Source organism: Phaethon aethereus (genome assembly GCF_964289735.1).
Source record: "Phaethon aethereus genome assembly, chromosome: 1".
Taxonomy (NCBI): Eukaryota; Metazoa; Chordata; class Aves; order Phaethontiformes; family Phaethontidae; genus Phaethon; species Phaethon aethereus.
Window position 1 is genome coordinate 421,837 of NC_138575.1, and position 25,552 is coordinate 447,388.

At 51.2% G+C, this 25,552-nt stretch overlaps 1 protein-coding gene across 1 annotated transcript in view; it reads left to right on the plus strand.

Annotated features, from left to right (window-relative positions):
• SHANK3 (SH3 and multiple ankyrin repeat domains 3) overlaps positions 1-25,552 on the plus strand; it is a gene marked incomplete at both ends in the record, with an annotated part of 394,260 nt that overhangs the window by 180,051 nt on the left and 188,657 nt on the right. Inside the window, 1 exon segment of the mRNA XM_082010792.1 lies at positions 5,173-5,360. Within this exon segment, the coding sequence (XP_081866918.1) occupies positions 5,173-5,360 (188 nt within the window).

The following is a 25,552-nucleotide window of genomic DNA, read 5'->3' on the forward strand; positions in this document are numbered from 1 at the left end:
AGCGGAGTTTGGTTGTCAGTCAAATTCTGTCTAACAGTACCAGGTTATAAGGATCTGGTGGACTTTATAATACTTGTGTGATGGCAAAATCTCTCTTACCTAAATACCAAAGAGAGCAACTCACAAAGGAGGTTACTGCAGGTCTCACTACTGGACAAAGCTGAAAGACCCATGGCAGGGCATGCGTTGTGTGTTTCTTCCCACCGAGCTTTGGGTACAGATGTCTCCAGAAAGGTTCCTACAGAGGAATCATCTCCAGGTAGTCTGTGTGTGCAGAGCTGTAGACACGAGAGGATGTAATTGTTCTCAGGGCAAGAGGAGTAGTTTACAAATCCTTCCTTCCGTGGCTGAAGTGAAAAGCAACTCCAGCACCAGAGAACAACTAATTTAAAAAAAAAAGAAAAAAAAAAAAAGAAAGAAACAGCATGCTTTTGGGATTGGTGCCTTGTGGACAAGAACAATTTAAGTCATATAGTTACAAGGAAAGGCTAACAGGTTAACTGCAAAGCTGCCAAATACATTTCATTCCTGAAGCATTCAGTTGATAGCACATTTTGAAACAGTAGGAAGTTCCCACATGCAAAAACCTTTCTGTATCCTAAAGCAACAAAAAATCTGATATTCATCTCTCAAGGGGGAAAAAAATCAGGAACTGTAGTAGATACTTTCATGATAATGTGCAAGACACCTTAGTATGTTCACTGCCTCCAAGAGATACGCAGAAATGTGGCAAAACAATTGAGTTATATCCAGAGCTTCGGCACAGCCTTGTTGGCTTGGATCTGCCACATCCCTTGGTCCTACCTTCATGGCCCGTGCTGTGGCAGCAAATGCTGCAGTGCCATAGATCATCAGCTACGCTCTCTGAAAACTGGCGTGCCTTCACCTCGCACCGCGAGTGCTCCGATGGGACAGTGGTGGGCAGGAATTCCTCAAAGAAGGAACAAGGAGAAGGGTTGTTTAAACCTAAAATGAGAACCCTTCATCCAGAACTCACCTGACAAAAAGTAATTCTCTTCTGATCAGCCTCTTGAGAGCGCATAAAAATTAAAGCAGCCATCCTGGGTATTTGGGACTGCTTGATGTGTTTGAAGTAATTGCAGGGACTATTATGGTCTGTTAATTCATTCACTTGCAGTGATTTCAGCCTGCCACCAGCCCATGGAAGGGAAGTCTATCTTCCCTCACAAATGAATGTGGCTTGTGGAGGGCATTACTGTAACTGTCAGCTCTCATGAGGAAGCTCTTCCGTACCGGGACCCAACACTGTTTCTGATGGAGGCACCTTGTCAGATGGTCAGGTCTCCATCACCATCTCCAGGCATTGTTGAGTCTGGATGCTTCTGGGGTTAAAATATCTGTAAGAAGCGTGAGGCATGGAGTCACACATCAACTCCATCTCAAATAGTTATTTTCAACAGGCAGAGCAAGTGTGAGACCTCAGAAATTTTATGCAAAGGCGTGCCATCAGGTTTTCATACTGATGTATAGGCTTACAACCATTTCTTGAGCACTCGTTTATCTGCAGGAGAACCAAACCCAAACACCAGGACTGTGAGCAGCCCCTCTGCGGGGCCTGACCAGGAGGAACACCATAAGCAAGCTGCTCAGGCTCCTCCTGGCTCTGGGCAAAGTGTCCAAAGAGACCCAGTTTCAGCTCACCAGCTTCCCAAGCAGGTTGCTGGTGGCAGAGGCAGCAGGTGACATTAGGAGGACAAGTCCTCCATCTGCTATTGAGGCTCGTTCAAACCAGATGTGTCCCTCTTGCTGGCATGCTTTAGTTGAACGATACCTGCTGCTGGGCTGATTTACCCAACGTTGTTCTCCCGTCGCTGTGGGGATATCTGACATGCTGTTTGGGCAGACGAGTTTTGGGTGAGCGGCCACCATACAGAGAAAAGCCTGTGATCACCAAGGGCAGGACCTCTGTGCAGAAAAAGAAAGGGCTGCGGCTCTTCGGCAGTGACCACATTTCATCTGGGCTGCCCCCGCTTTGCACCCCCGTGGGGAGCGGTCGCCTCTGGCGCCCAGGCATCTCGGCCGCGGCGTCCTGCGTGTCTCGCAGAGGAGGAAGATGTGGGCATTGCGCGCGGCAAAATCACGATTATACGCTGGGGACATTAAGAAGCTCCTTAGCTGCTTAATAAACACCGCCGCGGTAGTGTTTGTTTTATTCATAATACACAAGGCGTCCTGGCTGCTGTTCCGAAGTAAGTTATGGATCCAGCAGCGATTAGCTGCGGCTTAACTAGGTGATACAAAGGATGAAACCCGCTCCTTCAGGCCTCAAGGTGCCTTATGGCACGGGGTGATAAAGTGGGTGAAGAAACGCATTGTCAGTTCATGTGGAAACGTGCCAAGAGATACTCCGCTCTTGACTGATGGGAAACATAAAACCCATTGCAGGCAGTTTTTCTCACATTTTCCAGTTGGGAATGTGGGTAGAAATGTTCGAGTAGAGCATGAACCTGGAGCAGCTGCACGACTGACACAGATCTCTATCAAGCAGGCATTAACATGAAATATGATTAAACTAATTAACATCCTTTAATTGAAATTGAGCGTGCCAAAAGACCCCAAACAAAACCGGTGGTATTCTTTGAAATTATTACAAAACTTGTTATAAATGTACCTCTGATATAATAGATGTAGGCTTCTGAGACATTTTGACTTAATAACTCCTTAACGATTAAAAAACGAGTGTGTTACAAAATCAATACGGCACATACGAACTGGATTGTGAGCCACATAATTAATGCTTCCCCGCTGAAACCGCTAAAGAGGAGCCATGGGAACTTCGGGCCGTTGTTTTGATCTTCACGTCACTTTTGCAAGGACTGGCTCTCGGTCCAGCAGCATGTTCAGAAATCACGGGAAGGACGATGCCAGGTTGCGTAAAACTGCCGCAATCCTGCCGGAGGGTGCCGAGGCGCAGGATCAGCAGCGGAGCTGTGGGTTCCTTGGTAGCTGCACGTTGCAGCACGGTTGTTTGAGAACAGCGCTGGTGCCACCGCAGGAGGAGGGTAGACGCGTAGTCAGCAGCTTGGAGCAGCAAAATGGCTGGAGTGGCATCCCCCAGAAGGGCTGTGTGGGCACCCGTCAGAGGCAGCGCAGCTGGAGGGGGTTCATGGCCCCAGCACCGCAGCGATCCCACCGTGCACCGGCAGCCTGGCTGCCCTGCTTATGTACGCACACGTGCGCGCAAAGCCCGAGGCGCGCGTGCCCAGCCCTGTGGGCTGAGCGAGCCCAGGCCAGCGTGAGCACGCGGCAGGGTGCGGAGCTGCGGCGTCAGCGAGGCACGCTGCACCGAGCAGGTATTTCTGTGAGCTGTCTGCAGTACCTGCATTTTCTGAACGCTTCTCGTGACTGTTTCTAAAAACATAAAGGGCCCTTTTAGAGATCTGAGCTGGTCTTTAATATCTCTGCATCGACTAAAAATGATACTGGAGTGACATTTAGAAGTATTATAAGGAAAGGGTAGCTATTTATTTCTTATTAAGTGTTTTTTCCCTTGAGGGACTGTAACTTAGCTCAGTACTGAAGCAGCAGGCTTCTGGGCTGGGGCTGGCCGGTTACCCGGCACACATCCCCGGCGTGACGGTGCCTTCTGCAGAAGCGCTGTGCCTGCGCATGGGAAGTTTGATGAGACGGTTTGGGCCGCCTGCTGATGCCAAGCCGTGAAGCCGTATCTCGTGCTGGCGTGTTGGTTTCGGCATTGGGTCGCCATTCCCAGCTCTCTGCTGGTCTCCGTGTGGCGCGTGTCTGCCGGCAGAACTGCTCCGCGATGGTGGCGGTGGTCTTGGGCAAAGCTCGGACTGTCCCAGGCTGAGGGACGCCATCCTCTCTCCTGGCTGCAGCCTGCTCCCCGAGGAGCGCTGTACCCGTTCGGGTTACAGACGTTTCTGGGGGTGCACATACGGGACAGCTTTTCCTGCCGCAGCGGCTGGTCCCCTCCAGCCGCACCGTTCCCCTCCGGCTGCACCGTCACCAGGCAGCGCCTTCGGCATCAGAAGGGTCTGCGGGAGGAGACCCCACTGCACTGCCGCGCCCCTGCCCCTCCCGAGGGGCTGGGGGGCAGCAGGAGGGTGGTTGGGGGCAGCCCCACAGGGGCTGTGGAGGCACGGCCCCACGGACCTGGGGGACGTGGGGGCTGCGGGGGCTGCCGGGTGAAGATGTACACACCCAAGAGGGGCTGCAAGTGCCGATCGGGGGGGTTGCAACCGCGGGGCGAGGGGTGCAAGCGCGGAGCGGGGGGGCTGCAAACGGGGTGCTGCGGGGGCAGCGGGAGGGACCGGGGCGCTGCCAGCCGGGCTGCGGCCAGCCCCGAGCCCCCGTCTGCGGCGGCTGCGAGCGGGGGGACTGCGGTGCGCGGCGCGGGCAGGTCGGGTGCAGAGGGACTCCCCGCCCGGCCTTTCCCCGGTGCGGCAGGCACTGCTGTCCCCCCACTGCCCCCCCGGACACTGCCCCCCGCCCCGGGAGGGGGAGCTGGGTACACCCCCCCGCCATTGCGTCCAAAAACTGTCCCCCCGCAGACTGCCTCGCCAGGCATTGCCCCCCCCAACTCTCCCCCCGGCACACTCCCGTCCCCAACTGCTCCCCCCGCAACACCCCGCCCCCAACTGCCCCCTACACTGCCCCCCCGGGGACCCCCTCACCGCTCCCCCTCCACTGCACCCCTCCACTGCTCTCCCGGGAACACCCCCCAACTGCCCCCCCCCCGCTCCCCCGGGACCCCCCCGGCTGCCCGCCCCCCGGCACTGCGGCCCGGGGCAGCGCGGCGGCCGCCAGGGGGCGCCTCGGTGCGCGGCCCGGCCCCGCGGCGGCGGCGGGTCGGGGCGGGGGCGGTGGCGGGGGCGGCAGGCGGCTGGGCCGGCGCCGTTCCCGCCCGCAGGGGGAGGAGCCGCCGGCGGCGGCACCTGCCCCGGGCCATGGTGCGCGCGGCGGCGGCGCGGCGCCGGAGGGAGCGGAGCGCCGCGCGGGGCGGGCGGCGCCGCGCCATGGAGCCGGCGGCGGGCGGCGGCCCCGCAGCCGGTGCCCGCGCCCGGGCGGCGCCGCGGCGGCCGGGGCTGCGCTGAGCCCCGCCGGCCCCGCCATGGCGCAGCCCGCGGGCCGCGGCGGGCTGAGCCGCGAGCTGCCGGGCATCAGCACCGTAACCTACGTCTTCGTTTACAGCCCCGGCGGCCCGGCGGGGCCCCCCGGTCCCGGCGCCGAGCCCGCGCCCCACGCCGCTCCCGCCCCGCTGCGCGGGCCCAAGCGGAAGCTGTACAGCGCCGTGCCCGGGCGCAAGTTCATCGTGGTGAAGAGCTACGCGCCGCAGGGCGAAGGAGAGATCCAGCTCAACCGGGGCGAAGCCGTCAAGGGTGAGTGCGGGCGGCAGCGGGCGGGGGCCGGGGCGTGGGGTTGGGCGGGTGGCGGACCCGGGTATGGCGCCCACCAGCCGAAGGCTCCTGTCCCCGTGTCCCGCTCTGGCGGGACTGATCGCACTGGTTGCCCCGTCTGTGGCCATGGGGTCCCGAGACTGGCTGCAGGGCCCCAGCCCAGCTGTGGGGTGGCAGAGCTGTGGGGTCCCCAGTTAACTCCAGCCCCAGGGCCATGGGTCTCTTGCTCATGCCCTGGGCTGTGGGGTTCTGGTCAGGCCCTGGGGCTGCCCAGTTAGGCTCCAGAGGTGGGGCTGTGGCTTCCCAATGTGGCCCTGGGGCTCTGGCCCTGCAGTCAGGCCCTGGGTTGTCTGTCCTGACCTGCAACACAGGGCCATGGGTGGCATGCTTTGCTGGGACCCCCAGGAGAAGCGGGCACCTCTCTGAACCCTCTTCTCCCCAGCCCGGGGTGGACTGTGTGCCCTGAGAGCTTCTCTTGCCTCGCTCCGTGCCGTGGGCCATCTGCAAGGCTCCTGGTTGCCAGCCCACCTCTTGCTGGGTGCCAGCGGCACAGGCTGAGAGCGACGAGGGGGAGGTGGGCAAAGAAGTGGTTCCTGAACAAAACTCCCAGCCACATGCACCAGGAGCACGGCGATGCAGAGCTCATGGGAGGATGGGAGGCTTAGAGGGATAATGGCATTGCCCATGATCTTGGGCAGACTTCTTGAAAGGCATGTAAGCTATGCGGTAGGTCATAAGTCAGCTTCCAGCAAAAAGGGATAAGAAAAGGCTTCCTCTGCAGGTGGGTTAACTCCATAGCTTTTCACAGAAAGTTTAAGGATCTTCTTTTCATCTTCCTGCCTCCACTTTTTTTGCTGATGCCTCTAACAATGCCGTCCAGAGCAGTCGCTAATCTGACTAGTTGCATTAGTTGTAATGTGGCTCTGAGCTTGGGAGTGGAGACAGGGCTTGCTGTGCCGTGGTCTGACTTGCTGCTTCAAAAGCACATGAACCCTCTAAGTCCTATGCTGTGGATGCCGAAAACCTCCCCTCGGAGGTGGCAGTCCAAGCAGACTTGCTGTTGCCCCCACCGAGGTGTTTTTGTCCCCTGAGTGGAGGAGGAGGTAGGCATGAAGTGCTGTGCCTTGGCCGATGTGCTCAGTCGTGAGGCTTTCTGCAGCGGGATGGTTGGAGTTACGGGCGTTTGATGGCTGGAGCTGCGTGTTGCGTGGCCACGGGCTAAGGGTGTTTGTTTCCAGGAGGCTGCAAGGGTTCAACAGATGGACAGGGCTTTGGGGTCAGAAGTGCTTTTCCCTCTCTTGTCTTCACCCACTTACCCCACGTTTTCTATGACACCTTCTGTATCTCCTCATGCATTTGCATGAAGTAGGTGGTCCTGATGCCATTCTTAGTGATGGCGACAGAATCCTTAATTCATGTATTCACCTGTAATGTTTGCATATCTTCTTCATGTCATCTCCTGAGAGGAAGCAAGTTGTGGGAAGCACTGTGGGGAGGAAGAGCAGGCTATGGTGGGCAATGGCTCCTCGGAGCTGGAGGCACTCTCAGCTGGCTTGCTTAATGTGTGGCTGAGAAGGCTTAATAAGAGTTAAAAGAGAATCACTTCAGTGACTCGCTTATGAAAGACCTCTAGGCAGTGTAGATGGGCAGCACTCAGTTATTTACTGCTTTTGAGATGCTGATCAATTTTTGAGAGGATAGGAATATTGGCAGTTACTGGATAGGGTGCCCTGGCGTTGCAGACAGGTAGAGGGATGGGGGTAGATGGAACCCAGCAGCCTGAGCGGAACTGCTGCGGCTGGTGCTTTGTCATGTTTGGTGGACTCGTGATTCCTGTTGGAAATGGGGGGTCATCTTCAGTTGGTGGGAGGAACTCTGTCACACCCAGCTTGTGGGAAATGGAAGTTGGTGTAAGTGAAGGTCCCTGGCTGAGGTGCTGCTGGACTTTGAGCTAACGGGGTTGTCAGGGTGTCTGCAAATGGGCGGCAGCAGTGGGAGGCGTTGGCAGAGTGTGCTTTGAGAAGATGCCCTGCCGTGGGCAGCTGGGGGCACTTCAGATCAGGGTCCTGGGTAGGATGTACCAGCTGGGTGGGGACTAACTGAGCTGCTCAGGAACCGGGGTCTTGGGGTGCTGGGAGTGGAGAGTCCTGGAGGGAGAAGGTGGCAGTTCGAGGAAGTGTTGAAGTGTGGTGAGTATGAGCAGAAGAGCTGTTTTGGGAAGGGTGGGAGCAGATTTGGGGAGTGTTGTCAAAGAATTGCTGGAGGCAGTTGCATAATGAGATGAGCTGCGTTTGGGGAGATGTGCAAGGGCGAGAGCCCTACATGGAGGGAGCTCTCAGTGTGATGCTGAGGGAGAAACCTGTCCAAAGATGCAAGTCTGAGTGAAGAGCTGTCTTACAGGCACGAGAGTGCTGTGGGAAGGGACCTCCGTGGGGAGGGCAGAACTGAGCATACGGAGGCTGAGGACAGAAGCTCACTGGCATGGAAGCTGTAATAGGCCCAGTGTCTCATCTTCAGATGTGCTGGTGAGGGGACTTGACAGCCATCACTGAGTTTCATTGCATCGAAGGGATTTCAGATGGCTGGGGCTGCAGGCAGGTACTATCAGAGAAAATGGCAAAACATGCAAGGGGTTGTTTCTGGCCCTGTTTGAAGTGTGACTGTGTTATGAAGCAAATTCTGCTTGTTGGTGTGCTCTCTTGAGATAAAGCTGAGGATCCTTGAACGTTCACCCAGGGTTGCATTCAGAGCTTGCGTTCCTTGTTGAAAGCAAATGGACTCCTGCAAAGGTTCTTCTGAATGCTGATGTGAAGCAAGAGTCTTGCATACTGGATTTGGTGGAGTGAGAGATGCACTGAACCTTGTGTTGTGTGACGGATTTCCTTGTGGCTTTTCAGTGGGAGTTGGTTTAGTTTCAAGAGCACGGTGGAAGTTAGAGTGTCTACCCTGACTGTATGCGGTAACTGTCCTGGTAGCTGTTGAATGGCACAAGGCAATAATCAATACAGTTATTTTGTTTGTAAGATAGCTAAAGAATTCAAGCAGAGGAGAGTCTGTCCTTGATCTGCTAGTTACTGATAATGAGAAAAGAAATGAGATGTGAGCGCCCCAAGCAAAGGGAGAACCAGTAGTCACCAGCACTGCAATCGCAAGGTCACAGGGAGAAATGTTTCAGAGACAAGATGCAACGAGGATTGAATCTCCATCCTGGAAACTAGGGAGAAATTCAGAACACTGTGAACATGCTGGTTTTGGAGTCTCATTTCTTTTGCACTTTGTGATTAGCGGGAGTTATTCTCGAGCAACTGTTACCATGTGCATCCAACAGTAGGCTTTCCTTTCTACTGTGGTTCCTTATTGACGTTCCCTACTGCAGTATCTAAGCTAACCCTCTGTGAAATAAATGGCAAACTGAATTTGTGTTGGCTGCAGCTATGGTTTTGTTGAATTATTGTTGTAGCAGTTCTCAATTGTGCTGGAGGTTGTTTAGATAGAGGGGGTTATTTTAGTTGCGAATAAAGTTGTTATTGCACAGTGAAGATAGCTTTTGTTAGTGGAAGGTTTTGCAGTTTCTGTTCGATGCTCAGCCAGCTAGTTTCCCCTGGACTTTCTTTATCCATCCAGAAACTGAAGAGAGGCTGCTCACGCGCAGCTCGCTCTGGGCTGTAGGGTCCCTGCTACCCCGCAGGAAGGCAGCGGCTCTGGTGGTTAGGTGCAGGTGGTTAGAGACAGAGCCACTAATAACTTGGAAGGTTAAACCAAAGCTTTAAACTTTAAACTCCCCCTCAAACTGTGCCCATGGTCATCTAGAGCAAAGGGGTGACAAACAGCTGCCTCCTCGCCAGGCGGCCGCTCCTGCGTTATTCCCAGCGCTGGAAGAACAGAGATGGAAAAGGAGTCTCGTGATCAGTGAGTCGAGACCTTGGCCCTGCACGGCTTTACAATCACCTGTAAACTGATCACGTTCCACCTTTACAACTACTGATGCATTCCTGCTGCTGTTCTGGTGGGGAGGCTGCTCTAGAACCTTCCAGAGTTCAGGCTTCAGCTCTTCTTGCTTCTGAAATAAGTGTTCACGGCTGGTTTAATAATTTCTTGGTGTGCCTGTAGACACAACAAACTGCTGTCATGTGGCTGTGAGACATCAAAGGCACTGTGACCAGGTCCTCGTTTAGAAAAAGGAGACCAATTTTTTTCCTTTCCTAACAAATGAAATTACTTGGTCATGAGTACTATCTGCTAGCCTTATCTTAGTGATCCGCCAAGCAGGGATCCGAGGGCTCAGTGGCTCTGATGAGGGTTGTGTCGTGTGAGCTGTATCCCACCTGATGCTGCAGAGCATCTCCTGGTGCTCATTGTCTCCATGGTCTCTTCAGCTCGAGCCACCCTGTTGTGTGGCTGCTGACTGCAGAGCATTCTCTGCAGCACCAGACAAGGCTGGGAGTTGTCAAGAGCCTGTTGCCCTCTGAGCTCGTGGTGCTTCACTCCCTCGGTTCTCTTGTAGCCCTTGGATGCTGACCGTTCTTGCTTTCCATCTGAGGGACTCTCTAACTCTCCTGGGGACTGAAATGCATTAAAAAAAACCCTGTCTGACCCCAACATAGTGAGTTTGCTTAGAAATGGACTGTGAGAGTGGATGAATGCTGTTCCAGTTCTCTGCAGCCCTAAGTTCCACAGAAGTTATTAGGCACGAGTGTGGATCCTGCCAAGCCTGTGGAGAGCAGGAGTTGTTACCTCTTATCACGTGCTGGAGGGGAGTGACAGCAGACAGCAGTGCAGAGCGGTCCCCATCCGCTGTTGTACGTTCCCATGCATCTCCTGTGCCATGGCTTTACCCAAGGTGCTCTGCCGTGAGCATGGCAGCCGTGGGCTCACACCCTGGAGTGGCTTGAAAGATACTTTGGGAACAAAGCACGAAATATTCTAATTGGGTGGCTGAGGTTGTTAGGTGTTGTGGGAGCCTGGGAGCTGTGCTTCTGCACTGTTTGTCTAGCAGTCAGTGTTTGGAAGTTAAAAGATTTTTCAGAAATAATGAGAGCTTCTTGAGACACGGATAAATTATTTCCTATTGTTGTTGTTGGAAACGTTGAAAAATGAGTCAGGGAAGAGGAAGAAGAGAAGAATTGCTGTTGAAAAGCAAAAGAAAATAAACTGAATAAAACTAAAATATCTCAGAGACATGAAAAAATTTGTTTGGAAGAAGTGGTTTTGTTGCTTATGATATGTGCAACTGATGGCCAAGCCTGTGGTGACTAGGTGATAGGGTATGATCCTGTTCCCTCTAGGTCAGCAGGACATACAAGTAATGCTTTGCCACTGTAGGCTTGTGTAATTTCTTTCCTAGATCTAAGCAAGGTCCTGTCCCTGCGTGGTAATTAGTCTCTTGATTAGCTAATGCCAAGGGCTCCTGGAAAGGGTACAGTAGCGCACTGACCTGCAGCAGAGCTGGCCCTTGAGAGAGTCCAATGGTCCTTGCCTGGCTCCTGCCCTATGCAGGAGGATCCATGGTCCCTGCTTTTAGACTGTTCTCCTGAGGCAGCTGGACATAAGCAATTGTTGTTTCTCTTCTCCTCTGATAGTTTCATACTCACTTTCAAGCCACTTAAACATTTTCAACCAACTTTGTCCCATGTGTGGAGGTTTCAAGGCCAAGTTGCTCAAGACATGGCAGCTGAGGGTGGGGAAAGCAGCCAGTTGATGGTTCATTGAGCCCAGTGGTCCTGGCCGCTGAGTCTGTGCAAGCTCCACAACCGCCATGACGTGATCTGCCATGTTCTGCCCAAACGGGAGTAAGGGGGTGGCTGGGAATATTGCGGTGGGAAGAGGTGCTGGCACTGTGTGGGGAGCAGGTAGTGTGGTGCTTGGGAGGGAGAGCCGCTGTGGGTGCACAGGGCACCACGGACGTGGGCATGATAGGGTTTGTAGGACATGGGCTTCCAGACTGTGGCTCAGCAGTGGGCTGCAGGGTCAGTGGACTTTGTTGTGTCTTGCCTAGTATACCTCTGGCTGTTCTTGTGTTTTCTGTATAAATATCTGACCTCTTCCTGATCCCTGCTGTGCTCTTTATGCCAGTTGTGTCATAAGACAGCTAATTATGCCGATGTAGAAAAGGATCTAATCTTTCTGGTTTATAAATATGTTACTTGTCAGCTTAAGTGTTCTCTGGTTCAGATGCTCCATGGAAGTTTTGGGTTTTTGAAATGCCACTCACTGTTTTATATGGCTGTTTTGTGTCTATTGAAATATACATCGTTTAGCCATTAATGTGCCTCATTCTTTAAATCTTTTCCTGCAGTTAATTTTTTTTATACCTCTGATCAACACTTTTGCTCTTCTGTAACCCATTTTGGTTTCTATTACAAATAAATAGGTTTTTGTGATTGCTGTCTTGGGTGGTGTCCAGGTGGATCTTGCATCTCTCTGGATAAATGATTTAGGATAAAGAGAACGTAGAATTTATATACTCTGGTTTACTTTTTTAAAGCAAATAAACTTTACAAAGTTTAGGAATATTAAATACCTGTTTAGCTTAAACTGTGAACCATACCTCCCTTTCCTCTCCTTTTGCGCATTTATTCCCTTGTTAAATGTTGATAACAGCCCATGTACTTCACAAATAAAGGTGATTGTCCTTTATTTGGTGTTTCTTCAGGGTTGTTACAACTTGGATTGCAGTTTTTCCAAGATTATCGTATGACTGTACCCTCCCATTTATTGAGGAGGGGCTGATGAGCTGGGTTACTTTGGGAAGTCCTGGGATTGCACTCCCCAGTGCTCACTGTCACGGAGCCATGTAGCACCAGCAGCTCCAGGGACTGTGTTGCGTTTCTCTGGGACTGCGCAGGAGGCCATTTAGAATCATACAACACAATCATTAAGGTTGGAAAAGACCTCTAAGATCATCAAGTCGAACCATCAACCCCACACCACCATGCCCACTAAACCATGTCTATGTTTTTGGAACACATTCAGTGATGGTGACTCCACCACCTCCCTGGGCAGCCTGTTCCAATTTTTGACCACTCTCTCAGTAAAGAGTTTTTTCCTAATATCCGGTCTTAACCTCCCCTGGCACAACTTGAGGCCGTTTCCTCTTGTCCTGTCACTTGTTACTTGGGAGAAGAGACCAACCCCCACCTCACCACAACCCCCTTTCAGGTAGTTGCAGAGAGCGATGAGGGCTCCCCTCAGCCTCCTCTTCTCCAGACTGAACAACCCCAGTTCCCTCAGCCGCTCCTCATCAGACTTGTGCTCCAGACCCCTCACCAGCGTCACTGCCCTTCTCTGGACGTGCTCCAGCACCTCAACGTCCTTCTTGGAGTGAGGGGCCCAACACTGAACACAGGATTCGAGGTGCAGCCTCACCAGTGCTGAGTACAGGGGCACGATCCCTGCCCTGCTCCTGCTGGCCACACTAGTGCTGATACAGGCCAGGATGCTGTTGGCCTTCTTGGCCACCTGGGCACACTGCCGGCTCATGTTCAGCCGGCTGTCAACCAGCACCCCCAGGTCCCTTTCCACCGGGCAGCTCTCCAGCCACTCCTCCCCAAGCCTGTAGCGTTGCATGGGGTTGTTGTGACCCAAGTGCAGGACCCGGCACTTGGCCTTATTAAACCTCATACAGTTGACCTCTGCCCATCGATCCAGCCTGTCCAGATCCCTCTGCAGAGCCCTCCCACCCTCCAGCAGATCAACACTCCCACCCAGCTTGGTGTCATCTGCAAACTTACTGAGGGAGCACTCGATCCCCTCATCCAGATCATCGATAAAGATATTGAACAAGACCGGCCCCAGAACTGAGCCCTGGGGAACACCGCTTGTGACCTGTCATGAACTGGATTTAATGCCATTCACCGCAATTCTCTGGGCTCGGACGTCCAGGCAGGTTTTACCCAGAGAAGAGCATGCCTGTCCAAGCCATGAGCCACCAGTTTCTCCAGGAGAATGCTGTGGGAGATGCTGTCAAAGGCTTTACTAAAGTCCAGGTAGACGACACCCACAGCTTTTCCCGCATCCACTAGGTGTGTCACCTGGTCATAGGTGATCAGATTGGTTCAGCAGGACCTGCCTTTCATGAACCTGTGCTGGCTGGGACAGTTCTTGATAGCTGGCATTGACCTGGGCCCTGACACCTGAAACATCACTTGCTGGTCATTTGGTGGTTGGAACAGACCTGGACCAAAGGGAGGAATGTGGTTTTTGGAGGGAAGTGCTATTTAGTAGGCAGTCTCTTCCATTCAGAGATGGCTGCAGGTTTGTGGTGGTTTTGAATTATACCCCCTGCAGCAGCACAACCTAGAAAGGAGGAGACCAAAAGCCTGTGCAGGAGTGTAAGGGCTTCAGCTCTGAGGACCCTGCCTTCCTGATGAATGCAGGTGATCAGAAGTCTGCTAGATCCGTGCATCCACCTGGACAGCCCGTAGCACCAGGAATATGTCCAAATGTTGGGGCCCTGAGCATTTGCAAGAAATGGCCATCAGACCCCATGAGTCCATAAGGTACATTAGGACACTGGGGAGGACACAAAAGTAGGTTGTTAGAGTCTTACAAGCTTTCTGGAATTCGGTTTATGGTCTAATATTAATCAAGGCTTAAGAAAAAGGTTGGGTTGGATCTGATGAGGACAGTGCAATGGGAAGAAGCATCAAAATCTACTTCAGTGCAAAGAAGAGATGGAGATTCCCTGAGAACAAGTAATCCCTCTGTGATTATTAAAGCTGCCACCGGTTGGCATTACAAACTATTTTTAGTAATCCTAAACTATAGTTAGAAAAATTGGTCCGGCCTAAATTTTTCTCACTCTGTTTAAAGTTTAATTTTTGCCACAGATCAGGCTGCGCACATTCAGGCTTCTTCAGGGTCGTCTGAAGGGGTAAGCGTGCTTGCTTGCTGAAGGGAACACTTCTGCGCCTTGTGCTCATGCCCTGGGGCTCAGAGCACTGAACCAACCGAAGCCCCTTCCCTGAACAAAGCAGGCAGCGTGCACACAGAGACGTTGGTACCCTGCCTCCTGGCAGCAGGAGCTCATCTCCGGAGCTGCCGATTTGAAGACAGCGTCAGCCACCAGCACCTGTATCGCTGCTGATGGCTCTTCGGGTGTTTATTTGGATCAGGCTCCGCTGGCTCCCTGTTGCATGTAGAAGACAGTCTCTTGGCATGTGCTTAAGCTGAGTGGTTTTTTATGATCACTAGTGACAAGTTGCCAAAAAACCCTCAATCCTGTGGGGTTTTTTCCAGCTTTATTTCCATGAATGAGTTTGTTACGGGGTGTCTCTGTGTCTACTTCAGGGCTGGGAGGGACTCAGAATTACTGGTGAAGCTTTTCCTTCATACTGAGGTCAGGAAATTATCTTTCTGTTCCCTCTTGTTTTGTCTGCTGGGAAGGTCATTTTGAAAGAGATGGGAAGAAGCCAAGATGCGGCTGGTTGCTGTAGCCCTGTATGAGAATTATACAACCTCATGGGACTGCTGTCTGTCATAAGTCCTGCTTTCTGCTGTGCTAAATTTCTTTACTTCAGGTTAGGACAGGATTTTTCCACTGAGATCTTACGTGTTGCAGGTCAATAGCATGGTTTCTGGATTGTTGGAGCTACTAAACTTAAAATGTGCTGCTAAGGCCAAATAACTCTTCTGGATATCAAGGTGTCATTGGCAAGAAATTCTCTGCTTAAGAATTTGGAGGGAAAAAAATCGGAAAACAAAGGGAGGATTTGGAGATGATGTCAGGCAGAGCAGCATCAGGATCTCTGTTTCTGTGCTGCACATAGGAAGGACAAAATTGGCCTGAAGTGTTGTGGTCCACTTGCCTCCAACTTTACTTTCCATTCAGGTACACTGGTGGAGGGATTTTGCTTGCTTAGGATAAAACAAATATCTGAAACTTTTTGTACTTTCTTTTTTCTTCAGCATAAATTCCTCTGCCAGGGAATATTAGTCTTCAAAACTTAGGGGAACTTTCTTCAGATGTCAGGTTTTTCCAGTACCAGCTTTCTACAAAAATGCTTATTGTATGTATAACACTGTACTGGTGAAATAATTAGGTGCTGGAAGAAAAACTGTATAGGATACAGAGTGTGTATTAATGGATATCGGCACAGGTATGCTGTTGTCCTGTGGTGCCCGTTTCCTGCACAGGACTCTGCTCTGCTGCCTTTCAGTATTCACACTGAAGCTTTAAAGTTTTTGAAAACCTCTAAGTCAAGATGACTGTTTTCTGCAATGTTCTGGGTTTTTCATTCTTTCTTCGCTTGCATGTTTTTAATGGAATTTCTTCTCTTCTTTTACTAAGAGAAGGGTAATAAGCATTTCCTATGTCAACAACTTTGTGTTTGCGTATTCAGTGGTGAGTAATGTTGCCCCAGTGTCTCTCTGAAGTATACCAAAATGAGATTCTTTAGTGTGTGGATCAAATACCATTTGAAAGTCATATAGGTACCCAGTGTGAGGTTGGATTATTGCATATTGCATATAAAATTGATAGCATTTGTACTTGGCATCTGCGGTGGTACATTGAGAATTCTTATCAGATTGTCACTGTAGGAGAGGAAACCTGTTGACAAGTCAAAAGAACAAGATACCATTAAAACTCTTACTGCCGTAGCGGAAATCCTCTGTCTCCTACTTTCTTCTCAGGTACCCAGTACCTATGGCTGCATCCTGAGCCCAGCCGCACAGTGGGGAAACAGAGGGTTCCCAGTGAACTTTACTGTATTGTACTTGGCTTGTGTGATCAGTTCAGTAGCTGGACCCAAGCACAGGGAAGGTGTACGTGCTTGAGGTTGACTAGCACAGAAATTGTCCTTTATTTTTTACGGAATCACAGAATGGTAGGGGTTGGAAGGGATCTCTGAAGATCATCTGGTCCAACCCCCCCTGCCAAGGCAGGGTCACCCAGGGCAGGGTGTACAGGAACGCGTCCAGTCGGGTTTGGAAGGTCTCCAGAGAAGGAGACTCCACAACTTCTCTTGGCAGCCTGTTCCAGTGCTCCGTCACCCTCACAGTAAAGAAGTTTTTCCTCATGTTGAGGTGGAACTTCCTGTGCTGCAGTCTGTGCCCATTGCCCCCCGTCCTACCTCTGGGCACTACTGAAAAGAGACTGGCTCCATCCTCCTGACAGCCACTCCTCGGATATTGATAGACATTGATAAGGTCCCCTCTCAGCCTTCTCTTCTCCAGGCTATACAGCCCCAGGTCTCCCAGCCTTTCCTCATACAAGAGATGTTCCAGTCCCTTAATCATCCTTGTAGCCCTCTGTTGGACTCTCTCCAAAAGTTCCCTGTCTCTCTTGAACTGGGGAGCCCAGAACTGGACACAATACTCCAGATTTAGCCTTATTTCCAAACAGATTGTTCAGAATGCCTCTGTCTTTCTTGCATCTTGTTTTTGGATGGACTTTTTCCTTTCAAGAAGTGTTGTTTTTTCTCCTGAAGATACTCCCTTTTTTTTTTTTTTTTTTGCCAAACCTATGATCCAGTTTGTTTGTCATCCACTGTTGCTCTTCTAGCACTGCAGTACTTACGGATGCAAGTTCTTGGGGAAAAATGTAAAATAGAGTAATCTTAATGTACCATTGAGAGTGGTTTTTCAGAGATGGGAGGGGGTGGATTTATGCTCCTGAACTCTTTCTGAAGGTCTTTCTCCATTTCCTATGCTTTGCCTACATCTGAATTCTACAGCAGAGAGAAATTTGGCTCTAAATAGTGCACTGCTAAACAATGTATTTGAAAACATAAGGGATTTAAAAAGCATCCTCATGAGTGGCTACTGAACCAAGGTATTTACCAAAATAATTGCCAAGGTTATTCCATCCTCAGGTTTCTTCTAGCAAGGTAGAGTTCTCCTTAACACGGTGACATTTTCTGCTTGTTGACACAGGAAGCACAGGACAAATACAAATGTCTCTTCTCGTCTGCCACACGCTCCTCTACTTCCCGCATCTGTCAGACGTGCTTTCAGGACAGTCGGGTACTGACAGCAAGCGTTGCCCCTCTGTCTTAAATCAAATTACAGCGAGGTTTGCTTTAGCTGCTGAACGTCTTCAGTCAAATTCCTGACAGATGCTGTTTGGTGCTACCGAGCCAACTTCTTGTGCGCACAGCCCACCTCATTGCGGGGCCACGGCTGATGAGGTGAACGGTTCTTCCTCCCAGTTCAGTCCTGTCTTCAGCCCGCGCCAGTTGCCAGCCTGAGATGCTGGCTCCAGCTGCCGTCACCAAGCTGCCTGCCCCGCTCGTCCCTGACCTGCTGCTGCTCCGTCGCTGAACAGGCCTGCTCTTTTCTGCTATAACTTGCTTGTGCCTTCTTTTTTTTAAAAAAAAAAAAAGAAAGAAATAGCTTGAAATTTGTGTTGTGTTATGACAGATAATTTGCTTGTTTATATTCTCAGAATTTTATTTATATATACATGTGTATGTGTCTCTAATTTTACATAATCCCACAGCCCCTTTCTGGTATCCCATAATAAGTTTCACGCAGTCCTACGGGCCCCCCCGCATACCCCAAAATGTTCCTGCTTGTCGTGCGTCCCTGTCGGTGACGAAGTCCGGGCGGCCCCCTCCGGCGCTGCGCCCGCCCGGCTCGCCCACTGCCCGTCAGCGTTTGCTCTTCGCTGTTGCGCTGCCATGGATGCTTGTGTGCCCGCGTTTAACGTATGGCTTTCTCTGGTGTCTGCGATTTCGGTTATACTTGGGCAACTTCTTCACCAGATACCGTGCTGAACTGGGGGCTCTCCTCTTCCACGCACCCCACAGGGAAAGCTGGCTGTCCCAGCCGGCTGGGGAGTCTCCAGACCTCCCTTTGCACAGCAGTTTTCTACTACAACGTGACTAACTTTTCCTCCCCAAGCGTTTTCCCAGCTCTGGAAGTTTTTCTTCTGAAGTTTCTTGTCCGTCGCACTTGAGCTGTTTCTGCAAAGGGCAGAAAGTCTCACGTTCTTTCCCTCTCATGGGGTCTCTCTAGGGTTTCGCTGGCTGATCAGCCTTAGCAAGCAGGAGCTTAGGCAGAGACGTGTTCTCCCCAAGTCTGGAGACTTTAAAAGCCGCTCTGAGGCGGTCGTGGCCCCCGCGGGGCCGAGGCCCCCGACCGAGCGCATCCTTCGGGGCAGGCGGCCGCAGGCAGGAGCCAGCGGTTGGCGGCTGCCGCGCGGCTGTTCCCGGAGAGCCGCTGCGGGCGCAGCCAGGAGCTGCCCAGGTCCTCGTGCAGCGGGTGCCTGTGGGCCGCCCCGTCGCGGGCAGGGCTGCCGTCCTGTTCGAAGCGCCAGCCTGAGCCTCCCCTCCGCGCCGGGCGGGGTTGAAAGGCTGTCGGAGAGGAGAGGGGCGACTCGCGTCTCGCTGGCTGGCTGGTGTACACAGCTACGGCTGAGGCAGTCGTCTAGAGCAAGAAATAGCTCTTCCAAAGCGCAATTTATCTCATCCCAGGTTAGACATTTAAAATGTCTGATGAATCACACTCTGAAATGGCCTATTTCTCTGCTGACTAGCTCAGATATAGATAGCCGTTTAGCCGTGTCTTTTGTCTGTCCTGGCCGCTAGCAGTGGCCCTTGCAAGCCACAGCAAGGGTTTGTTTGCCCTCAGCATCTACTTTCTGTCCAGAAAGTGTGCTCCACTGTTGTCTTCGGCGTCCTGTTACGGAAGTTAATGAAAAGGGCAGTCATCAGTCTGACACTCCTCACCTATCCCGGGTGGGTATGAACCAGAGTTGTGGGTCTCCTCCTGGAACCAGCAAAAGGTTCCCTAATGAATCATCGTGCTTTCCCGGCGCAAAGGCTGCCTTCCGTGTGGCCGAAGCATCGCTTTGCAAAGGGAGCGGGACAAGTTCATGGCTGCCTCGCCATACGCTGCTTCATTTAAATAGTGAATTCACATCTTTAATCTTTTAAGGGTGAAGTTAATTAACGACTGAACAAGCCTACTGATGGGTGTCTTTTGCATAAAGATCAGATGTGTTTCTACTCGAGGCGTTCCAGCTCAGGAGAGGTGAGACTGGCGCTTTGGCAGTTTGCTCCCAAGGTGGAGCTTTGTTGTTTGACTGTCTGGGACTCTGCTGGCACAGAGGCTTGCTAGATAATCTGAATCTTCAGCTTTGGGAAGAAGCGTGCCAGCAGAAGTCTCTGTGCCTGACAGTAACAGCTTGCTTCCAATCCAGCCACATGTTTGTGGATTAAATATGGACCTACAGGTCTAACACCTGTAAGACGCCCCAGGAGCTGCCGCTCTTGGGCTCTCCAAACGATGTGTCAGTCTCCTAAAAGTAGAGGCGTTGCTGTCACGCCAGCTGGGAATAGCTGGTGGGCATGAGGGGTCGTCCTTGGTGTGTTTGTTGTCTTGATTAAGAATTAGTAATGATCCATGTACTCTGCTCCTCGTTTGAAGCTTGCTGTCAAATCATATCTCTGCATTATCATTTTCCTTTGATGCCATGCTGCCTGTCAGAAGCAGCATTTCCTTCTCACTGAGCTCATGATTGATACAGTGGAGTAAAATGTTGGGACAATTGTTAATAGTCTGCCTACAGGCTGGGCAAGAGATGCTGCTGCCTCCACGTGCCCGAGTGCCAGCGCGTTGTTGCTAACGCACAGCGAGCCGCCGGGAAGGAGGGCTTGAGTCTGAGCTGAGTCTTGTGGGGAGCTCAGCTCTGATGTAATGTGAAAGCTAAACCCGGGATGCAGATCTTGAATCCAGTCGTGAGAGGCATGGAGGGGTGTCCCAGCAGATTTTTGAGGAGAAGCTGTTGTCTATTTCTAAAATACAAGTAATGATAAGAATGATTTTCTGTAATGTCTGTATATTACCTCTAAATACTGTTTAGCTAATTTTTAGTTGTAAGAATAACTGCAGTTCCTTAGGAGCACAAGAGTTACAGTTCAAGGCTGTTGCTTTAGGCCGTTGTAGCAGGTAACTGGAGAGATGCCCAGCGCTCCATACGAGTTCGTACGCCTAGAGGACGAGGGGAACCTCCTCCCCTGAACTGCAGGGGGTCATCTGGGGGCTGAGTGTGGGCCAGGAAGAGGCATCTTTGGGCAGCTTTTGGCCGACATACCACAGTTCTGTGGGGAGAGGCTTTAGCTTGGCACGGATCCGCAAGGCATGCACCTAGTCAGATAAAGGTTTTGCTGTGTGCCTTGTGGTTGTCAGCCTGGTGCCCAGCCCTGTTCTGATCTGCCCAGGGTTCCCTTCAGTGCAGAAGTTGCTGGGTGAGGCTGTGTGCCGGCAGAAATGCGACCAGCTGTAATTTGCCTTCTGGCCTCACCCAGAGCACTGCTGGCCTTGAATTTGATGAGAGTTAGCTTGTACTCAGCTCTGTTCTGTGGTCCTGACACCTGGATCTGCTGCTGGGAGTTTGGTGACTTGTTTAGCTAAAATTTTTGTCGCAGTTTTCGAACCTAGGATTTCCTTGTTTATTGGCTGTCTATTGTGAGCATCAGCACAGGCAGTACTGAGTGCCGAATATCTGCGTATCGACAGCATGGCCCTTTGAAACTTGTATTTGTTAGATCCCACAATTCATTTTTTCCTTTATGGCTTGGCTAGGTAGGGTAACCAGAAGAGCTGATCCATGTTGCCCTTTGTAATGGGCCAGTTTACCCACTTAAAGCAGTTGTGGCCTCTGACTTGGAACTAAAATAGTTCATTTAGTTTTAGTTCTCCCAACGCTATAATTATGATAAAAGAAATCATATTCACTTTAATTCTGCATAAGAGCATCCACTTATAAATATGATATGCTGTGACTAATAAATTTCAGTTTGGATCACTGATATGAACGAACTAATCTTTTTGCACATCAGAGCCTTGACATTGTAATAGATTATTTATTGGTGACAGATAAAGGGGATGCACTTGGTGGTGTAACCTTGCTGATCTGTATGAAGTGGTCAGGATGCACACACATCTTTCACCAAACTTGCTATTTACAAACTTATGGACATACAAATAGTAAATGTAGTAGCAAATTCACTGTGGTTCTAAAAAATAAACAAACTTCCCTTTCTTTCTTTTGAGGTTTAATTAGGATATTTCTGCATTTCCTGGCACTTCCTTTTTACTGCATGTATAGTCCCATGGTTTGGTCCTTGAGCACTGCTTTTCTCTGTCCTCTGGTAAAAAGAGTCTCCTTGTACTCCCCACTTCCGCACTGAGATTTCTGTAGGCTATAAATCAGTTATTAGACAGACTTACGGGGCAGTCCTACAAGTGCACGTCAACTAGATAGTACCTGTATTCTCCTTGATAACGGAATGCTCACTGGGTTTTAGGAGTGGTTTTGGTGATTGTTGGGTAGACTATCCTAGGAGTACAAGACAGACTTGCCTCTTGCCTTGGCTGCAGACAAACCTGGTAGCATGGCAGAGGTGTGTCTCCCTGCCAGACATATCTGCAAACAAATTTGGGGCTAAAAAGTGTTCTGTAGATGACCTCTAAACATGACCTGGAATTTGGGGTGCCATTTTAGCAATACATAGTCTATCTTTCCTTGGAAACAACTTAAATTAGTAAGACATTCAAGTCAAATGCGTTTAGGTGTGCACTGAGCTGGCAGCTGTCCCTGTTTACCTTCCCAAATTAGAAAAGGCTTCATAAATTCAAGTCAGCATCTTCTGTATGCCTCAGCTTGACCTTAGTAGTGTCCCAGATTTTGACTATGGGGGCACATAGACCTGTTATTAGAGGGAAAACTCAGGAGTCCATGGACTGTGTTCACAGCAAGGTAAGGCTGTGCATATGGACAACTGTGCAGGGGGCTGAAGCGCTGCCTGTATGTTTGAATGCTTGTTCTTCAGGAGCCTGCTTACGCAGTCAAGTTCTTAGACATCCAGAGAACTGCCTCGTGAAGCCCTGGCTCCTCTCTTGACGGGTGTATATTCTTTGCACCTGTTGATGTAATGGTAACAACAGATTTGAAAGGGCTCTGTATCTGACATGGGTATTCCGCTTGATCTGGGGATCTGTGTTGAGGATGCTGACCACTTGTGTGCAGCATGGTATTTGAGCAGATTTCAATGTCCTTCACTCAACCGAGCTCAGGAGTTGAGACCAGGCAGACCTGAAAGCACCTTGAGGGAGGGGCTGCTGGGACAGTCAGGTGTGTGCAGTCTTTGGTGGGCTTTGGTCTGGTGCTTCCAAAGCCATGCACGAGATGAATGCATGTTTAGCATCCTCATGGTTTATGCAAGCACCGTGCTGAGGATTGTATTAGTTGAATTGTAGGGCCGTTCATATCTCTTCTGCACAGCACCAAGAAGTACCAAGGCACGCAAGGCCATCCTCTGCCATTGCAGGGCATTTAAATACACTGACGGTTTCTTCAGGCCCTTTGGGTCAAGCAACTGCTAGAAAACAGAGCAACTCTTTTCCTCTTGCTTGCTTCAGCGTTTCTAGTATTTGCAGCATTAGGGTAGCATGTTCCCCTGTAGGTGTGGTGGGAACCGTCTCTGACAGCACCATAAGACCCAGCAAAGACTCTGGGCAGGGAGAGGCAGACGGTGAAGTGTGGAGCCAGCTTTACATTAGGATGCTCTGACCTGCAGCACCAGCCACCTTCTGGTACAGCATGGCATGGGTGCCCTACCACTGAGCTAGACGGGACTGTGCCCTCCCTGCACACCTCCTCACCGCGTCCCAGGTTGGGCGATGCAGGAACTGGCACTCTAGCACAAAGTGGGAGAGGTTCGTTCCTGATGTAAAAGAGTAAGGTTGGTCTTGATTTAGCAGTGCCTGAGGGTTCAGCATCTTTTGGGAGGTGCTGTCAACTCTCTTGAGGGACAAGATGCCTTAGAGAGGGATCCAAATAGATTGGAGCATTGGGCAATCATCAATGACATGGAATTTAACAAGTCCAAATGCCAGATTCTGCACCTAGAGCAGAGTAACGCCGGGCATGAGTATAAACTGGGAGAGGAGTGGCTGGAGAGCAGCCCTGCAGAAAGGGGTCCGGGGCGCTGGTGGGCAGAAGGCTCACTAGGGGCCGGCAGTGTGCCCTGGCACCAAGAGGGCAAACCGCACCCTGGGGGCATCAAACACAGTGTAAGCAGCCGGTGGAGAGACGGGATTATCCTGCCATGTTCAGCATTCGTGCGGCCTCACCTGGAGTACTGTGTGCAGTTTTGAGCCCCACCATTTAAGAAGGATGTGAAGTTCTTTGAATGCATCCAGAGGAGGGCAACCAAGCTGGTGAAGGGCTGGAAGGCATGTCCTGTGAGGAGCAGCTGAGGACTTTGGACTTGTCTAGTCTGGAGACAAGGAGGCTGAGGGGCGACCTCATTTGCTGTCTGCAGCTCCCTGAGGAGGGGACATGGAGAGGGAGGTGCTGAGCTCTTCTCCTTGGGATCCAGTGATAGGACTCGTGGGAATGGCTCAAAGCTGCATCAGGGGAGGTTCAAACTTGACATTGGGAAGGATTTCTTTACTGAGGGAGTGGTAAAACCCTGGAAGAGGCTTCCTGGAGAGGTGGTCGATGCTCCAAGCCTGTCAGTGTTTGAGGCGTTTGGACAATGCCCTTAATAACATGCTCTAACTTTTGGTCAGCCCTGAAGCAGTCAGGCAGTTGGACTACATGATCACATGGACTACAATTTTCCCAGCTGAAAACGTGCTGTGCGGTGCTGTCCTGTCCTGTCCTATCCTATCCTATCCTATCCTCCGAATGTAGGCCAGAGGAAGGGCAAGAATTGCGTGGAGAAAGCTAGCAAAGAAAAACAATTTAGAAAGCAGTGGTTAGAAGAGCAGGTACTGGTGTGTTTCTTGATGGTGACATTAGTTGTTCAGATCTGGAATCACTTGGAGCTTTTTGTGGACAAACCAGATAGACATCTGTCTGGGTTGAATTTTCAGGAACACCAGGGCCTCATGGACATCCAGCTCACCTTAAACAGGCCACGTGTTGTGTGACTTAGGGCTTCTGGCTGTGTCGGCAGCTTGCCGGTTTATGCCGAACTGCTGTCGTACACCATGCATCGGGTATGGGGGGGGATCAGTAGGTGAGCAGGCTGTCTAGGGGAGGGATATAGTGGGCTGTCTAGGTTTGAGCAGGAGGTGGTGCAGGGAGGAAAAAGAAAATGTTTTCTATATCCCTCCTGGGCAGAAGGGACAGAGGAGACTTCTTTATTTTCATCTTTAGTATATGGACTATTTTATAAATTGAATTTCCTCTTCTGTTTTGGACTGACAGGGCCTTGCAGAATGAGTTTGTCTCTTGGGTGTGAGGCCATGGGGTAGAGGACTCAAGAAGCCTTGTCCTCTGAAGGCTGTGTGGTTAGAAAGTGTGTGGACCTCTGGGTTTTGGTAAACCAGATGCTGTGGGGCCAACATCAGTGGGCTGGAGGATGCCAGGCTGTCAGTGCCCTGTTGCTACTCGTGGCCCAGACGTGCGCTGGTGACTGAGCTGGAGACAGCTCTTGTGCCTCATTTCTGTGTTTTTCTGTTTTGCTCTCAGCTAGTGCATGTGTCCCATGTTTTTTCTCTTTCATTTTCATTCATGCTTCGCAGTAGACGAGCAGCTTCGTGAACTAGGTAACTATGAATTTTATTTTTTTTTTCTGCACTCCGCTGCATCTTTTTCCACTTTTCTCCTTGCTGTGTCCTCTCTGTGTGTGAGTTTACAAGGGCTTTTGGAGACCAGCCTTTCCTCTTCTTTCCTTGATTCCTGCTGTCTAGCCTGGATGAGGTTGGGGGGGCAGAGTACAAGAAGGGACCTTGCTTTCCCACCCTGCTGGTTTCCCCACAGTCCCTGAAGTTTCTCTCTTCTTGTATGTCCCGTGACGTACACAGGAAGACCAGCTGAGGAGATGCACATGCCTCCCACGAAGATACTCCTGTGGCGTCTGGTGAGAGCAATGGAAAGGAATGAGCTGATCCCAGGAAGTCTCCGCAGGCGTGCTCGCTCTCTGCGGGCTGCTTGCTGCCGGGGTGGTGCGGGACGGCAGGGAAGAGGCCGTGCCAGACCCTGCTGCTTCTCCTCTTGCTTATGCACAAGGTGTCGGGAGTTTGCACCCAGGTCATGTGGTCTCAGCGTAGGTTGTTTGGATTTTTCAATGCCAGGGAGGACTGATACCCTATTCCCCTTCGTGATACCCATTCCCCCAGGCTGGAGATCCAGTCCCCTCATCTGTGAGGATGTGACCGGGGAGCATCGGGTCAAGCAGAACTGACCCCAGAAGGGCTGTGCACCGCCAACGTCC